The following is a 17,607-nucleotide window of genomic DNA, read 5'->3' as shown; positions in this document are numbered from 1 at the left end:
CGGTACTTACATTAGACTTACCAGTCTATAATTGCTAGGGTCTCCTTTAGAGCCCTTTTAAAATATTGGTGTTATATTAGGTGTCTTCCAATCATTGGGTACCGAAGCTGATTTAAAGGATGGGTTACAAACCATCGTTAATAGTTCCGCAATTTCACATTTGAGTTCTTTCAGAACCCTTGGGTGAATAGCATCCGGTCCCGGATACTTGTGACTGTTTAGCCTCTCAATTAGTTCCAAAACCTCCTCTAATGATACTTCAATCTGGGACAGTTCCTCAGATTTGTCACCCATAAAGGACGGCTCAGATTTGGGACTCTCTATAACATCCTCAGCCGTGAAGACTGAAGCAAAGAAATCATTTAGTTTTTCCCGCAATGGCATTATCTTCCTTGATTGCCCCATTTATGTCTCTATCGTCCAGGGGCCCCACTGCTTTTTCAGCAGGCTTCGTGCTTCTAATGTACTTAAAAAACATTTTACTATTGTTTTTTGAATTTATGGCTAACTGTTCCTCAAAATCTTTTTTGGCTTTTCTTATTACATTTTTATATTTAATTTGGCAGTGTTTATGTTCCTTTCTATTTTGATCACTAGGATTTGACTTCCACTTTTTAAAAGATGCCTTTTTATCTCTCACTGCCTCTTTTACATGGCTGTTAAGCCATGGTGGCTCTTTTTTAGGTCTCTTACTGTGTTTCTTAATTTGGGGTATACATTTAAGTTGGGCCTCTAATATGGTATCTTTGAAAATTTTCCACGCAGCTTGCAGGGACTTTACTCTAGTTACTCTACCTTTTAATTTCTGCTTAACTAACCTCCTCATTTTTGTGTAATTCTCCTTTTTGAAATTAAATACCAGAGTGTTGGACTGTCGCAGTGTTCTTCCCAACACAGGAATATTAAATGTTATTATGGTATGGTCACTATTTCCAAGCGGTCCTGTAATAGTTCCCTCTTGGACCAGATCCTGTGTTCCACTCAGTACTAAATCAAGAATTGCCTCTCACCTTGTGGGTTCCTGTACCAGCTGCTCCAAGAAGCAGTCATTTAAGGCATCAAGAAATTTTCTCTCTGAATCCCTTCCTGAGGTGACATGTATCCAGTCAATATGGGGATAATTGAAATCCCCCATTATTAGTGAGTTTTTTATTTTGATAGCCTCTCTAATCTCCCTTAGCATTTCAGCATCACTATCACTGTCCTGGTCAGGTGGTTGGTAATATATCCCTAGTGCCCTGTTCCCATCAGAGGAAGGAATTGCTATCCATAGTGATTCTATGGAACATTTTGATTCATTTAGAATTTTTATTTCATTTGATTCTATATTATCTTTCACACAGAGTACCGCTCCACCACCCACTCGACCCATTCTGTCCTTCCGATATATATTATATCCCGGTATGATAGTGTCCCACTGATTGTCCTTATTCCACCAGGTTTCCATGATGCCTATTATGTCAATCGCCTCCTTTGATATGAGGTACTCTAATTCACCCATCTTATTAGACAGACTTCTAGTATTTGTGTAAAAGCACTTTAAAAAACTACCACTATTCATATGCCTGCCCTTCCCTGACATATTGGATTCTTTTACATGTGATTTTTTCTCATCTGATCTGGCCCATACTCTATCATCTCCCTTCTTCTCTTTCTGACTGAATTCTAGAGAATCTCTATCAATGGAGTCTCGCCTAAGAGAAGTCTCCGTCCGATCCACGTGCTTCTCTGCACCAGTCGGCTTTCCCTCATCTCTTAGTTTAAACACTGCTGTATGACCTTTTTAACGTTTAATGCCATTAGCCTGGATCCACCTTGGTTTAGGTGGAGACCATTCTTCCTGTATAGGCTCCCCCTACCCCAAAAGTGTCCCCAGTTCCTAATAAATCTAAACCCTTCTTCCCTACACTATTGTCTCATCCATGCATTGAGACTCTGAAGTTCTGCCTGCCTACCTGGTCCTGCGCATGGAACTGGAAGCATTGCTGAGAATGCCACCATAGAGGTCCTGGATTTCAGTCTCCTTCCTAACAACATAAATTTGGCCTCCAAGACATCTCTCCTACCCTTCTCTATGTCATTGGTACCTACATGTACCACGACCACCAGCTCCTCCCCACTACTGAATATGAGTCTGTCTAGATGCCTCGAAAGATCTGCAACCTTTGCGCCAGGCAGGCAAGTCACCATACTGTTCTCCCGGTCATCACAAACCCAACTATCTATATTTCGGATGATCGAATCACCCACTACTAACACCTGCCTCTTCCTAACAACTGGCGTTCCCTCCCCCAGAGAGGTATCCTCAACGCGAGAGGATACCATAGCACCGTCTGGAAGGAGGGTCCCAACTATGGGATGGTTTCCCTCTGCTCCCATTGACTGCTCTCCTTCCTTGAGCCTTTCATCCTCCTTAACAACATCGAGTCTGTCATATTGGAGGTGGGACAGCCCTACTACGTCCCAGAAAGCCTCATCAGCATAGCTCTCTGCCTCCCTTAGCTCCTCCAGGTCAGCCACCCTGGTCTCCAAAGCACTCACTCGGTCTCTGAGGGCCAGGAGCTCCTTGCATCGAGTGCACACATAAGCCACCCGCCCACAGGGTAGGTAATCATAGATATTGCACTCGACGCAATAAACAGGATAGCCCCCACTCTGCTGCTGGTCTTCTGCCTGCATTTTCTCCTCTGATTTAATTTAATTCTATATGGGGTTCTTAAGTAAAAGTATCAGATGGGGATGCTATAAAAGATTTAAGGACGTTAGAAGTAACTAGCTCCCTCTAAGCTCCCTCTCAAAACTCCCGCCTGTTTGCAAGAGCCCTGGACGCAAGTGCCCTGGTCGCTTGCCAGCAGGGTTTAAAAGGCTCCAGCCTTCCTGATAGCCCCTCCCTCTGGCTACAGCTCAGCCAATCAGCACAGAGGTTTCAATTTCAAACCTAATCAAGGCTCACAGCTTCCAACTGCCAGCCTGAGCACACCGCCTTTCAAACAGGCAGCCCAGCACTCCAAACAAACAGACAAACACAAGCCCAGAACCCCCAACACAAACACCCACACACTCTAGACAGCCACTTACCTCAAGATACTGTAGACTGCCCCCTCCTTCCCCAGGAGAGCCCCTCTCAAAACCCCCCCCCCCCGTTAGCAGTCGGCCTGTTTGCAAGAGCCCCTGTCGCAGAAACTACCACGCCCCTGAGTAAACTGTTCCAATAGTTGATTACCTTCACTGTTTAAAAATTATGCTTTCTTTCTTGTCTGAATTATGGCGAACTTCAGTCTACCATTGGATCTTGTTATGCCTTTGTCTGCTAGATTGGTGAACCTACTCTAGGAGTCCACAGTCTGTGAGCGAGTCATCTCTCAGACTTCTCTTTGTGAAGCTAAAGAGATTGAGCTCCTGCCTCTATCACTATGACGCAGGTTTTCCAGTTTTTTTTAATTATCATAGTTCTTCTCTGAGCCCTTTCCAGTTTATCAACATCCTTCTTGAGTTGTGGACACCAGAACTGGATGTAGTGATGTAGTGCTCTCTGTACGCGTGTGTCTGCATGTGCACCAATTAACCCAAAGCACCATTTTCCAGCAAGAGGGCTGGCTGGAAAAACAAATTCTTGTGAATTTGTTTGGTGGGGGGTAAAGGGACACATTTTTTACTAACATACCCAGAACAAGTAGCTATTCAGGGCATTGCTGGGCTCCAGCTTTGAGTGGGTATGCCAGAAAGGTGCTGTCATAAATACTGTTCCTGCAGGGGAATACATGCTGACCCTGGAACCTTTAGCACTTGGAGATCTGACACAGCTGGTGCACCACAACAGTCAGCAGAACTCAGCTGCTGAGCCCCTCAGCTGCTGCATTCCCTGGCACCTCCCAGCCCAAACATATAAGAAAATCCAGTTCATTCTAATCCCATTCTCAGTTGTTTTTTCTGTACCCCCTCATCTCCTGAGTGCCTGTTAGAATGAGGCTTTTTTATAGCCCTCTGTTCCTGTGTGTGCAGTGACTGACAGGAGGTGCAGCAGAAGGCTGCTCTTTGAATGCTGTTGGAATTGGAGCATACACCAGAACTTGCAGGCAGAGTGAAGGCATACGCTCTGCATGGCCATCATTCAACAAGTCGTCCTGCAGATTGGGCTCCCTGCTCTCCGTGGGAGTGGGGGAAAGATTTGTGGGAGGAAGATTGTCACCTGCTTCTAAGGAGAGGCCTCCTTCACCTCCTGGAGTGCCAGGCTGTTTATGAGCACCATTCTGGCATGGCTGATCCCTTCATATATAATTGTATCTACCTCTGCTTCTACGAGCTAGCAGGGATTAGTGGAGAGCTGTGCAAAGCTGAAAAACCCAAGCTGTAAGTAGGAAGGTCAGGGTGAATGGCATGTGAAGAGGGGATGGCATGGTTTGCCTTAGATTGGAAAGGAAGCCTACTTTGAAATAGTGCTTGTGGTTGAATCTCCAAAATCTCCACTCCTTTATTACTTTGTGTGTGTGGATGTTCCCAGGCATGTGACAGTAGGGACCATCTCCTGTGACAATAAAAGTAACAGAGATGACATGGCTCCTCAATGTTCCTCATCATGGTTGTATAAGGTCGGACATCTCTGGATTTGCAGGGCAAAAGGCACTGGAATAGAGGTTGCAGGCCAATGATCTGGTTTGTCTCTTCATGGGATTATTTATTCACAATGTTCTTGGAACCAATTCAATCTTTGCCATTCCCTACATATACATAGTTCACCGAGTTTCCCCAGAGTACACAATCTCTGGAGGAAGGTGGAGTTAGCTGGGTTAGCTTTAATATATTACGGACTATATAATTTCCAAAGGACTTAAATTGACTTGTGGACAGAAAGGCTCTCGAAAGGAGCTACAGTCCCAACATTTGATCAGGACAGTCAAAGCAGCAGACTCTGCAGAGATGGATTTCATTGCTGGAGCCATTGGAGGTAAATAAATAAATCAAACAGTGTGCAATGAAAGCTGTGTTTCCTTTTAATTTCCTGGCAGATCATAATGCTACAAATGACAATGCTACAGTTAAGGATCTTGTCAGTGATTTATTGAAAAACCTGATGCACCAGGAACATGGCCATCCCTCTAGGGTTGTCGTCAGAAATATTTTGCTTTAAAAAACAGTATTCAGTTAATTTAGAGAACTGTTAAGTGAATAACGTTAAGCCTATAGTTAGCTGAGGTTATTGCCTGGCAACACCAAGTGTAAATCCAAAAGCACTGAGCAAAACAACGTAAAAACCCACATGTGGCAACAGACAGTAAGAAAGAGCAAACTGAGTGCAGCTATTGGCAGACACTGCTGGTATAGTACGGCCTCAGTTATCTAATATCCTAGGGGATACGAGGTATGGTTAGACAATCAGGTTTGGAAGAACTGAGGTAACTTCCAGAATAATTAATAGTGCGGAGAAATGACTGTTTCAGTTAACAAAGATTTTTGGATAAGGGACATTTAAATAATCTTAGGTTGATCCTCATTTGCAGTTTCGGGATGATGGGGGTTATGCTGTTATCTTTTTGAGGGGTATTTCTCAGACTTGTGTAGCCCATGGTGATCTGGAAGCAAATTGTTCATCTTTTCTTTAAAAAAATTCACTGCTTAATTTTAAATTTTTTGGGTGCTTGTATATATGAAAGCTAACTTTGTTATAACAACAGAATTTGTCGAGTTAGTATGAATTTGGCAAATTCAGTAAAGAGTATGATCGAATTACCTGGGAAATTTTAAGAGAGGAAAGCACTAAATGACTAATTGATAGGAACTGGAGAAATGCAATGTCATCTTTGCCAGAGAGGATCAGATACATTTGGCATATGCTACAAGCAATTCCAACGAGGCTGCCAGGTCCACTGAACTTTGGCAGCCTTTTGCTGGTCAATTCAGGAGAGGGCCATGTAGGGATTGCTACAGGAGAAAATACTTAAGGTCTGCCTCTGTGTGGTAATTGGGAGATACAGTGAGCTCTGGGTGGGATGTGGGATGACTGCAGGAACAGGAGAGATGGTTTTAGTCCCTTCTTGGGGTTCCCTTCCCTTCTCTGTACTCAGTCATCAGACTGTGTGGCGGTTTTGGGAGCTTGAAACTGGAAAGATTTGGTTGACAATGACAAATTGGGGCAAGGCTGAGAGGGATTCTTTACGCCTTGTTAACAATTGCTACATTGGGCAGCACTGTGCAGTAAGTGCATCTGTGGTAACGAGAATGGAAGGTGCTTAGAATTTGTTGGATAGATGCACCAGGGAGATGGCCATTCCTCTGGGGTTGTAAGAAGAAATATTTCTGCCTATATAAATGCACCATGTTGCTAAATATACAGAAACCTTCTAGCTATTACCTAAGGCAAACTTGCTACTTTGCTATGATGTGCACTGCCTAAAGAAAGCAAGCTCTTCTAAGACATTTTGTCCAGTACTTAGAGAGTTTGAATGTAAGTCAGTGAGAACTTTGTCTGCTCAAGGACTTTGGGAGCTGGCTCAGTGCCTATGTTTAGCAGTCTGATGTAGACAGTGGCATTCTGTCTTTGAGGGGTATTTCCCAGATCAGAGATTTCCTTTGTGGTTGACTTTCTCTGAGTCCTGCAGATGGTCTATGGCAGGGATGTCCAACCTTTTTCATCAAGGGACAGACGACACTTTTTTACATGTTCTGGGGGCCGAACACAAAATAGCCCCAAACCACCCCCCACCCCCAGCCTTAAACCCCCCACAGTTCCAAAGTGCCCCCTGCCCTCAGGCGTAATCCCTCTCATAACACCAAACCATCCCCTGCAACCCCAGGATTAATTTACCCAGGAGCTCTGCATGATGCCATCGCCTGCTGGCTCCCAGGCTTCTTCCACCCCTGGGTAGGGTGACCATATCTCCCTGTCCCAAATATGGGATGGGGAGATATTGGGGAGAGGGGCAGCTCTTCATGACTCCACCAAGCCCCAGAAGGCCAGGAGGAAGGTGGCAGCTTGCAGCCCCCCTGAGCCCTGGGGAAGCAGCAGCTGCTGGCGCTCTCCGAGAGACCCAAGGAAGTGGCAGCCCCCAGTGCTCCTTGGGAGCCCAGGGAAGCGGCAGCCACCCACACTCCCCACTACCTCCCCGAGGCTCAGGGAAGTGCCCTAGTGCTCTCCACCTGTGCAGCTCCTGGTAGAAAAGGTCAGAGGTGGGGAGGGCCCAAATATGGGATAGTTAGTCTATTTTAAAAAATAAATAGGGACACCTTTTTGGTGTCCCAAATATGGGCCTATCCTGCCAAATATGGGACTGATGGTCACTCTCGCCCTGGAGCTGCTGGAGTTAACCTATCCGGGTCCTAGGGCTGGTGCTACAAGCTCTCAGCCCTGGGGCTGTTGGGTTTCTCTTGGCTCCTGAGGAGCTCTGCTCCCCAGAGGAATTCCCCAATGCCTTCAGAGCCCCATGTGCTGGGGCTGCCTGCAGAGCCCTGAACCCCCGCACAGCTGGGACTGCCCTCAGAGCCCCGGGGCCACCTACAGAGTGCTATTCGTTCAGCACAGCAGAGCGTTGCCCCTGCCGTGCTATTCGGGAGCTGGAGGAGGAGTCACGTGGCAGAGGTGGGAACAGCAAATGGCTTCTTAAAGAGTCACATGTGGCTCGGAGCCACTCAGCCACCTTTTAAAAATGGCAGTGCTACTGGCTCGGTGAGCTGGATAAAAAGGCTCTGTGGGCCGGATTCTGGGCTGTGGGCCATGTGTTGGACACCCCAGTCTATGGTTTGTGGTTGATTCTGGAATGTCAGACAAATGTTAGAGAGTTGAAGCTGTGTCATCTTGTGTATAGACACATTTCCAAACATGTTGCAAGCCCAGACGATTTGCATCAAACAACTGAAATAGCAACACAGATAACACTTTCTGTTTAATTAACTCTACTTCTGAGACCTTGACCTGTTTTTGCTTTTCAGCGAAAACACCACATGGCTCCTATTGGAGAATAGCAAAGAGGTGCAGCCCCCTTAAAATCCTGGCTGATGTTTATGGGGTGAACGTATGCAAGGTGATAAGTTATCTACAAGCAAAAACATTCACAGAACTATTTTTCAGCTTCTCACGTGGGCATGTGTATTGTGCCCACACACACAAAGTATTTTGCAGCTCTTCCCACTACCATGTGACTTCCCCACCAACTTAGTGATCTCCCCTGGGTATATGTGCAAAAGGCCCAGGCTGGCTGATCTGTCCGTGAACAGGGCACCCAGATTAGCTGGAGCGTGTTTTTATTCTCTGCACATTCTGCTGTCTAGACTGACTAAGTTTCCTCCCTTTTTTTGAACTCACTCTTTTGTCTGAATATTTTTCTTTACTTCACTGTATTCCTTCTTCCTGCCACAATGTCATTTGTTGCCATTTTTCCATGAAAAAAGCTTTCTGACCTACTTGTTCCCGCCTATTGAACTTGCTCACAGCATAGCTTTGAGGGAGACTCTGGATGGATCATGCACAGCATTAACGTGTCAAAAGTGTTTTTTTTTTTTTTTTTGGTGGGGTGCGTTGGAAGTGAGCAAGGATCATGTAAAGCTTATCCAGGATTTCCCAGGGCCTACAATGCCCTACAGGATTAGCTGTTGAGTCCTCAGTAATTCAAAGAAGCAGACTGTTTACTTCATTAGTATTTCAGGTGAAATGCGGTTTCTGCAATGACCAGAGTAGCCAACACTAACTTTTTAAAATAGTTGAATTTCAAACACCCTTTAACCGGTGAATCTCCAGGAAAAATAAACGATCAGTGTAATTTCCCCATTTTATATGGTACGATAAGACAATTAAATCTGATTTCAAAACAACAGGACTAGCCACCACTATAAATGTCCCATTGTTATGGCTCCACTGTCACTGAGCCTGATTTCTGTTGCGGTCATTTGCAGGTCATGTATTAACCAGAGGTTAGCTATTCAGCCGACTGTAACATCAAAAATACTTTGTAGCTATGTAGTGTCATTCAACTGAAGAGTGAGATATTCAGAATCATCAGCTGAGAATGAGGGTGTAACATAATGGCTGTAATGAAAATTATTTGTTTTTTGTTAAGTAAAGAACACCTCCATGAGCCAACTTGTGACCATATACTTTGTCTCCTGGAATTATTGAGCTTCCAGTTCTAGTGACCATTTTAAGACCTAGAAATGTTCCTTGGTTTCCATATCTGGGGAAGACAAAGCCCTGTTGAATGTTAAAAGCTATGTCAGCTGGTATCCAGGCACGCTTTGTTGACCAGCATGATTTTGTGCACACCCCACCATAATTCCTCCTCAGCCTTGTCACAGTGGGGTGACACTTTAAGCTTGCCTAAGCTGAAACAGTAAGGGCAGCTCAGCCTAAGGTCAGTTCTGCCAGGTTGATCTGCAGAGCAGCTATGTGGCCTGTGCTGTATGTTGTACACAGCTTTACTGCCCTGATGTTACATCACCTCACACTGCAGGGATTCTAAATTCAGACTGGCTCCTTTTCAAGGGCTGCTTCCTCATTAAGCATTAATCCTTTGCTTTTGTCCATCTTTCTTTGCACTGTATTGGACTGTTCACTGTACATTGAAAACGCATAGATGTGACAATGGCTTTATGGGTTCAGTCCTGAAAGGTGCTGGATGGCCTCACCTCCCAGAGTTGTCTGTGGCTTCATATGTGGCTCTTAAAGAGTGCTCTAACTTTGCCCTACAAAGGTATAGAATGCATTCAATGACTACTTCTGCTTAGATCAAGATGGAGCATCTCTGGCTGGAACTTGTAGCCTAAAAGGACAAACTCCGTCAGTTAGGCCATATCGGCTGTGTCTACACATGCCCCAAACTTCGAAATGGCCATGCAAATGGCCATTTCGAAGTTTACTAATGAAGCGCTGAAATGCATATTCAGCGCTTCATTAGCATGTGGGCGGCAGCCGTGCTTCGAAATTGACGCTCCTTGCAGCCGCGCGGCGCGTCCAGACGGGACTCCTTTTTGAAAGGATGCTGCCTACTTTGAAGTCCCCTTATTCCCATGAGCTCTGGGAATAAGGGGACTTCGAAGTAGGCGGCGTCCTTTCGAAAAGGAGCCCCGTCTGGACGCGCCGCGCGGCGGCAAGGAGCGTCAATTTCGAAGCGCGGCTGCCGCCCGCATGCTAATGAAGCGCTGAATATCCATTTCAGTGCTTCATTAGTAAACTTCGAAATGGCCATTTGCATGGCCATTTCGAAGTTTGGGGCACGTGTAGACACAGCCATCTACACGAGAAGTCTCTGTTGACAGAAGTCACTGGTGGAAAGGATTTCATGGCAAAACTTCTGTTAGCGGATTGTGTCTACATATAAAGGCAGATTGAAAGAGCAATCTTCTCTGTTGACAGTGAGAAGCCAGACTACCTGGCCTTCTCTCAACAGAATGGCTGACCAGAACCTCTGCAAACAGGGCTGCCTGGTGAACTGGAAGCCCCATCTGTCGACAAAAGGCCCCTGGAGTGTCTACATGGCTGTTTTGTTGATAGAACACTGTCGAGAGAGGCATTATACCTGAACAGGGAGATGTGCAATGCTGATGGCAGACGTGCTGAGTTTTGTCAACAAACTGTTGACAAAGTGCATTTTGTGTATAGATTCTCCATGGTTTCTCCCAACAAAAGCCCAGTTTTGCTGGGAAAAGCCGCTCGTGTAGACATGGCCTCTATGTCTGAGTGGTTTTATTTTTTGTTGCTTAATACTTCTGGCAGAGCAGAAAAGGCCCCTGTGGAGGTTATTCAGTTACATCTAGAGGCCTAGGTGTTACCCAGGGAATCGGAGTCACAGTATGCTCCTTATCATGGCTTGGTCCTTGCCCCTCGGAGCTTACAGTCTAAGATGAGAAAGGACATGCACAAAGCAGGCAAATAGGAAACAACTATGTTCTTACCCTCACCTGTTAAAACAACAGACGCAACTGAAGTCCCATGTCAGCAGAACAGCTCACAGTCCATGAAATTAGCACAGTGCACAGTGTATTCTTAGCAGTCCTTGTTACTTTGTCTTTTCCTGGCTTGCACTATGCTGTTGTTACCTCTGGAATGTTTTCTTCATTACTCGGAGTTTTTTTCATTTAATCTCCCTCAGCCTCTCTTTTGTTTGCAGCTTTAATTTTTGACAAAGTTTCTGGTAACCTACAAATTACAAATATAGTATCAAAAACAATTTGAGTTTCTGGAAGTGAATTTCACTGTGGTTCATTTGATGACTCCCTTTGTGTTAGACAATTGGTCCTGTAATGATGTACATTCTTAACCTTATTCAATAAAATATCTGTTGCAGGTGGCTTAAGTGTTGCTGTGGGCTATCCACTGGATACAGTAAAGGTATTTATTTTAACTTTACTTCTAAAACTTAACTTTTCTCTCTGGCCCATTCCCCTAAATTTCTCCCCATTTGTAAATCAGTGCTATAACTGAGTGCTTTAACTTTTTCTTTCAAATTCTTTACACAAATGTATTCTAAAATTAACGCCTAGTAGCATCAGCTATCTGCTTGTTTGAGGACAAGATATTACTGCCAATAAAATGGTGTGGTATTAAATTAATGTTTTCTGAACATGTCTTTTACAGGTGAGAATTCAGACGGAGAGGAGCTATAATGGAATTTGGCACTGCATTCGAGAAACATACAAAACAGAGAAAGTAAGTAAGTTTGGTTTAATACATTGCATCCATCAAAAGAGGTGAGTGTAACAAGAAGAACAATGATCCTTTGAACCCACTTGTTAGCAGGGAATGAACCTGCTGGGTGATGCTTAGTGTGTCATCCTGATTCACACTGCAAGCAGCTCATCAATTCCACTCTAGATAGAAGGGAGGGGAGATCTCACCCCTGAGACTGGGCTGTACAAACAGCTGGCGCTGAGGAGAAGACTAAGGTTGAACTTCATTATATGGTTAATGTGTTAAGAGAGCGAACTGCAGGTTGAGGGTGAGTTCTGACTCTACAACATATTCCTTGTGTTTTAGAGAAGACTTTAGTAGGGTATTTGCACAAAGTTCAGGCTACTTCTTTTCTAATCAATCATTTCTCTGTCCCTTTCATACCAGGTGCCAGGATTTTACAAAGGCATGTCACTGTCAGTCTGCACAGTGTCGCTCGTTGCTTCATTTTCTTTTGGGGCATACAGAAACGTCCTGTATAATATCTGCAGATTAAGATATGGCACTTCAGACGCAAAACCATCCAAGGTGGATATTTCTCTTGCTGGATGTGCTTCTGGTGCTGTGCGGGTAGGTGAATCACAAAAAAGGCCACAAAGAAAGGTGCCACTTCCATATGTGTGAGGCTGGAAAGATGGTGAATAGCTTCTGTTCAGTCCTTATAGGAAAATCTTTGGAACCCACCGTATTTAATAACCCTGAGGAGTCTTGCAACAGATTTTATTTTTTTAAAGTTCTCCTCTGTCTCTGCGGTGCCCACATGCTGGGTTGATATGCAGATTAGCTCAGTCTCGCTGGGCATCTGACACGGTTTTTATTTTTAGAGCAGAAGACTCAAGTATTTAAAAACACTTTTCACATGAATTACGAATATTTGCTTCTTTACCTCATCTGGTGGACCATTCAGCAGCTAATTTTTCATAGTGGATTACGTTGCATAGTGCAATTTAATGCTCAGATTAATTAAGACAAATCAAACAGCAAAGATAGATCAGCACAGCTTAATTCTTAGCATTGTTTATAGCGGTAGTTCCAGGCCAGTAGGTAGATGTACTAGGATTGGTAAAATGTATTGTTAGTTTAGGATTCCCTCCTTCCTCCCCTAATGGCCTGACTACTTGTTTCTATCCTTCAAAACTGTCTAATGGGTTTCCGACCTATGCCTCAGGACACCACCTGTGCCTGCCTCTCATTTCACTGTGTGCCTCAGAAGTTACGCTTAGGTGGCTCCAAACTTTAGTCCCGCAATCTCTCTATGATTTAGAATGGGCTCAGTTCCACCGGAGGAGGCTGGGATTGGCTAGCCTTAGGCTGTCTACTGTTACAAGGATAAGGCAAGTGTGACTGATTCATTGGTTCAGGAGAGATGATGATGTTAATTCAATACTGTGAATGTTTAAAAATTCTACGTTTCTTTTAATTTCCCAGGTGGTGCTAACGTCACCTACTGAGACAGCTAAAGTTCGAATGCAAACACAGAAGCAATCACATTACTCAGCTACATCTGCTCACCTCCCCAAGCCAAAGTATCAAGGACCTGTGCATTGTCTGAGGATGATAACGAAGGAGGAAGGTTTTGGAAGTCTATACAAAGGTTGTTCTGCATTATTATGTAGGGACTGCCACTCCTTTGCAACGTATTTCCTATCCTATAATATGCTGTGTGATTGGTTTACTCCAGCAGGAACAAATAAACCAGGTATGTGCAGAAAATAGTCCAGGGTTGCCTACAAAAATAGCTTGAGTTATACTGCATTAACAGGGAAGTCATATTTTGAGTATGCATTCTATTTACCTATCTCCTTGAAAGTTTGACTCACAAAAGGTCCTTATTATAGGATGCTGTGCATTGGTTTTCAACCACAAGCTCAGAAGTATTACATTTATATAGGGCCATTCATTCAATTGGCTCCCAAAATGATTTATTTATTGAATGTACAACCTATATATAGTGCAATTTGTATGAGGTGACTATTTTAATGAATCAACAAGTCTTTCAGTATAGTTTTGATCCCCCTTAAATTAGACTCAGCAAGCCAAGCAAAAGCAGTGAGGGATTCTTGGGATGAGTGACCTGTAGTGGTTACCCAAAAAAGGTTTCCCAGTCAACAGAAATCACATTGCTTAAAAATCAACACAGCTGCATCTGGAATGAAACAGGACACACATTTAAAATGCAAAAGGATCTAACTATAGTTGTTTGGGATAAGAAGCAAAAACTGTAATGTTTATTTGAAAATGTGGATGCTATTTACTCTTAGAACGCAACTGACATTTGACTGATCATACTGGGGATAACATGCCTACTGTTAGATGATGAGCTATGCAGTGTTTAATGACTGTCAGGGTCTGAAACCATCCATTTTATTCTAGCACAGTGTTATGCAGTAATGCACTAGTTCTGTGCTCATGAGTTACTCCCACATGGTAACAAGTGGCCCCATCTCTCACTTGAATAATCCCTAAAACGAAGGATTTAATTTAATCCAAGAGAGTGGCAGGTTCTCAGCCATTTCAGGATTGGGGTCTAGTGATGGTCACCACCACTTGCTGCAGGATATAAGTCTTCTTTGAGCAATCTCCCCTCTGAGTGGTGTCCCACCCAACTCTTTCTGAATTGTGAAATCAGGCCAACTTCATTAGATGGTAATTATTTCCAGTGCAGCAATCTCCTTCCTGCACTTAAATACTTAGTTCTCAAGCCATGCACCTGCTTTTTAGATAGCTATGGGGCAGCATTCCAGAAAATGAGACAAAACAAGCATTCTACATCCCACAGCACTACATGCGCTACGTGCCAAGGCCGTAGTTGGAAAACAAAGGCCTTTGCATTATCCCAAACACAGAAACAAAAATGTCATAAGTATCTTAATAGGCAAATATCACCCAAATGACTATGAAATGTCTGCCACACTGGGCTGAGCCCAACTGTGAGAAATTGTATCAAATAAGATTATTCTTGGGGAGAAAGTTATATAAGCAATTGGAAAAGGGGGAACTCCAGCTGCAGAGGCGCTGAATGCCTTGGAGTTGGAATTTATCATCATGTAGTAGCAGGCTGTAGGTCAGCCTTAATTAGAGTGTCTCAAAAACAAATACTAGAGTAAAATAGGTAAGGTGCCCCTAGCCTCTTGTGCTATGTGAAAAAAATGAGAAACCTGTGAAATCAAAAGGTAGCATGTTTAAAATATTGGAACTATTGACACTATATATAGTATGCAAGTGATCGCAACAGAATTCACTACTACAGGCAATAGAGGATAGCAGGGTTGCAATCTAGAGTAAGAGGGCACAGTTTCATTATGAGCACAACTTTGTCTTTGGGCAGGAAGGAATTTCTTCTTCTCCTGCTCAAATTGCGTAAGTGGTCAGGTGCACTGTGGATTCATTTCACTCTATTTCAGCCTCAGGTCAAGCAATGCTCACAACTGGAGGCAGGATATGAAACGGTGTATCAGCAGTGCTGTTTGAATTGTTATATAGTGTAAGTCATGTGCATACTGTAGTGATGGGAACAATACAACCCCCTAGAAAGACAAGAATAGTCTGATATGGCATGATAACTGACTGGCTGAGGTCTGTAGAGCTTCAGCTGAAGTCAGTGGAAAGCCTGCATGAGAAGACTCTCTGTGCTCTTGTACCGCTCTTGGGTTATTTCAGTTTTGGACTGTTGTGAGGTCAGGTACATCGTACAAAGCTAATTTTTAGTAAAACAGTCTCTTTCGGCAGTTTTTTTCTCTTCTCCTAAAACAGTTCATGGTGTTAGATTTAAATAAATATCTAGAAAATGTCTCTCTGGCAATGCTTGTCACTCTATCATTACCAAGCTCTGGTTAAACTGCTCGTTCTGTTTTTTTGCAGACATACCAACAGTGCTTATTTCTGGTGGCTGTGCTGGAATGTTAGGGTGGGCTGTGGCTACTCCCATGGATGTAATTAAATCACGGATGCAGGTAGATAACTTGGGACAACACAAATACAGAGGACTCATACACTGCATCAGAGTCAGTGTGAGAGAAGAAGGAATAAGAGTACTATTCAAAGGACTTGGATTAAACTGCATTCGCGCTTTTCCTGTGAACATGGTAGTATTTGTAACATATGAAGCTGTAATGAGACTCGCCGAACGTCTTATGAAATAATATATCACTCAGTTCTAAGGTGGCTGCTTCCTCTGAGAAGACCGTTCATATAACAACATGCAAACAACAGTCCATCAAGAGAGGTCTTGAGTGAAATCAGCGGACTTGTGGGAGGAGTGAAATACAGAATTGGAGAGAAGTGGTTGATTACTACAATGTGGAGACCATTTAGTTATGTTGCCAAGTTGTCTCCTACCTTTGTACAAACGTGATCTAACCTGTGCAGCATCCTGCAGCTGTGCCTCCATGGGTCACAAATCAGAATACTGCATGCAGGACGAAGTGCAGAGAAAGAAGATGGACATACCCCAAAACTGGTGGGTATTTGTCCCCAAGAAATACCCAACCAGCAAGAAAAGTAAACTTCTGTGTCATCAGACTGGCTAATAAGTCAGAAAAGCAATTTTCAAAGGCATTCTAATCCTTGTATTACCACCTAAAACACAATTAAATGATGAGTGGTCATTTAAAACTAATCTAATCAAATAAAAAGGTTCTTCTGATTCCCAAAGGATCAGCCTTATACCCAGTGCAAAATATAACTCAGTTCTTATCAAATGTGAACACTATTTGTAAAATCTGTTTTTTTATATAAAAAAGGAAAAAAGGTCAGACTAAAATTGGTTAAAGGAATAAAATACAGAAAATAATTGAAAAACTGCTCGGTTTAGGCTTGTGGAAGTGATGGAATAAACGGTTGTCTTGTTAAGTCTCCGGCTGCTTCCAAATCATTGGTAGGTCCTCAGGGTTTTGGTTAGAATGCTCCCATTATTGTAAGTTCATAGTCCAGAGGTTTAAGCAGGAAAGAGGCAAAATGGAGATCTGTCCAGCACCTTTTATAGCTTCTGCCATGTGGAGGGGACTCTAGTGTTCAAACAAAGCCTGCAGCATAATTAGTGGAAGATTAAAGTTAAAAGATGTGTGTTTGGAATCATGTCTATGAATTATTCTGCTTAGTCACAGCAAACGCCATTAAGTGAACCCCCAACTTATGCGTTCCTGGGCAACCACATGTAAGTCGAATTTCATGCAAGTTGGGGGGAGCTGCAAACCAGGCGGCAGCCTGGCTCCAGACTCCCCTTCTTGTGGGAGCCAGGAAACTGTCCAGCGCTGCTGCGCTGGTCAGTTTCCTGGCTCCCGCAAGTGGTGGGGAACCAGGAGCCTCCTGGTTCCCATCTCTCAGCTACCCACAATTTTGACTCGTGCTAATTCAAGTAATGCAGAAGTCAAATCACATGAATAGGGTTTTTCCTGTACCTATGCTGCAAATAGCACATGCATAGGAGCATCCATTCAGTGTCGGTCACATAGTATATTGTTGATTAAATGGGCTTTTGATGGGCCACATCCACTTGACTATACCTTCAAGATGTGCAGGCTAAACAGTTTGTGGGTGTTAGTACAATAGCCAGCATACCTGAAATACAGGTACAGAGACCCTACTCATAATTTCAAATATAACACTGCTACAGGCATACCAATAGCATAATCATATTCAGCAAATGATGACCTTTCCCTCCGTGGCTCACCTGCCACATTTTGTACAAGACTTGTTGCAATTATATTACGGTAGCAGCAGCAGCAGTGATTTACGTGGTCATATTTAATCAGCTATTGCCACAACCTCCCTGCCCCCTGCCCCCCCCGTTACCTCTTTTAGCAAACCTATCCTTATAGGTTTGGATGGACTGCCTTGGTTCTGCTGGCACCTACCACGGCTAAAGGGGCAGGGGGGGGCAGCTTCTGTATTGGCCTCCCATAGCAATTTATTTGGTGCTGCAGCACCTGCCTCACTCCTTCCTGGTGGGGCTA

At 43.8% G+C, this 17,607-nt stretch overlaps 1 protein-coding gene across 1 annotated transcript; it reads left to right on the top strand.

Annotated features, from left to right (window-relative positions):
- The first annotated feature begins 4,864 nt into the window (after positions 1 to 4,864).
- SLC25A47 (solute carrier family 25 member 47) lies at positions 4,865 to 16,501 on the top strand. The gene is made up of 6 exons (XM_074998710.1): positions 4,865 to 4,945; positions 11,271 to 11,314; positions 11,561 to 11,632; positions 12,041 to 12,223; positions 13,082 to 13,352; positions 15,515 to 16,501. Exons 1-6 carry the CDS (start codon positions 4,918 to 4,920, stop codon positions 15,793 to 15,795), a joined length of 879 nt encoding a protein of 292 aa, XP_074854811.1. The 5' UTR covers positions 4,865 to 4,917; the 3' UTR covers positions 15,796 to 16,501.
- The last annotated feature ends 1,106 nt before the right edge of the window (positions 16,502 to 17,607 follow it).

The sequence above is a fragment of the Carettochelys insculpta genome, chromosome 6, assembly GCF_033958435.1.
Source record: "Carettochelys insculpta isolate YL-2023 chromosome 6, ASM3395843v1, whole genome shotgun sequence".
NCBI classification, from domain to species: Eukaryota; Metazoa; Chordata; order Testudines; family Carettochelyidae; genus Carettochelys; species Carettochelys insculpta.
This window is presented reverse-complemented; position numbering and strand designations above follow the sequence as displayed.

What these genes read in the sequence shown, in the direction of transcription:
- SLC25A47 (XM_074998710.1), top strand. Translation starts at nt 4,918, where the DNA reads ATGGATTTCATTGCTGGAGCCATTGGAG. An exon ending in ATCCACTGGATACAGTAAAG is followed by an intron (nt 11,315 to 11,560) that starts GTATTTATTTTA and finishes TGTCTTTTACAG; the next exon opens with GTGAGAATTCAGACGGAGAG. An exon ending in AGCAGGAACAAATAAACCAG is followed by an intron (nt 13,353 to 15,514) that starts GTATGTGCAGAA and finishes GTTTTTTTGCAG; the next exon opens with ACATACCAACAGTGCTTATT.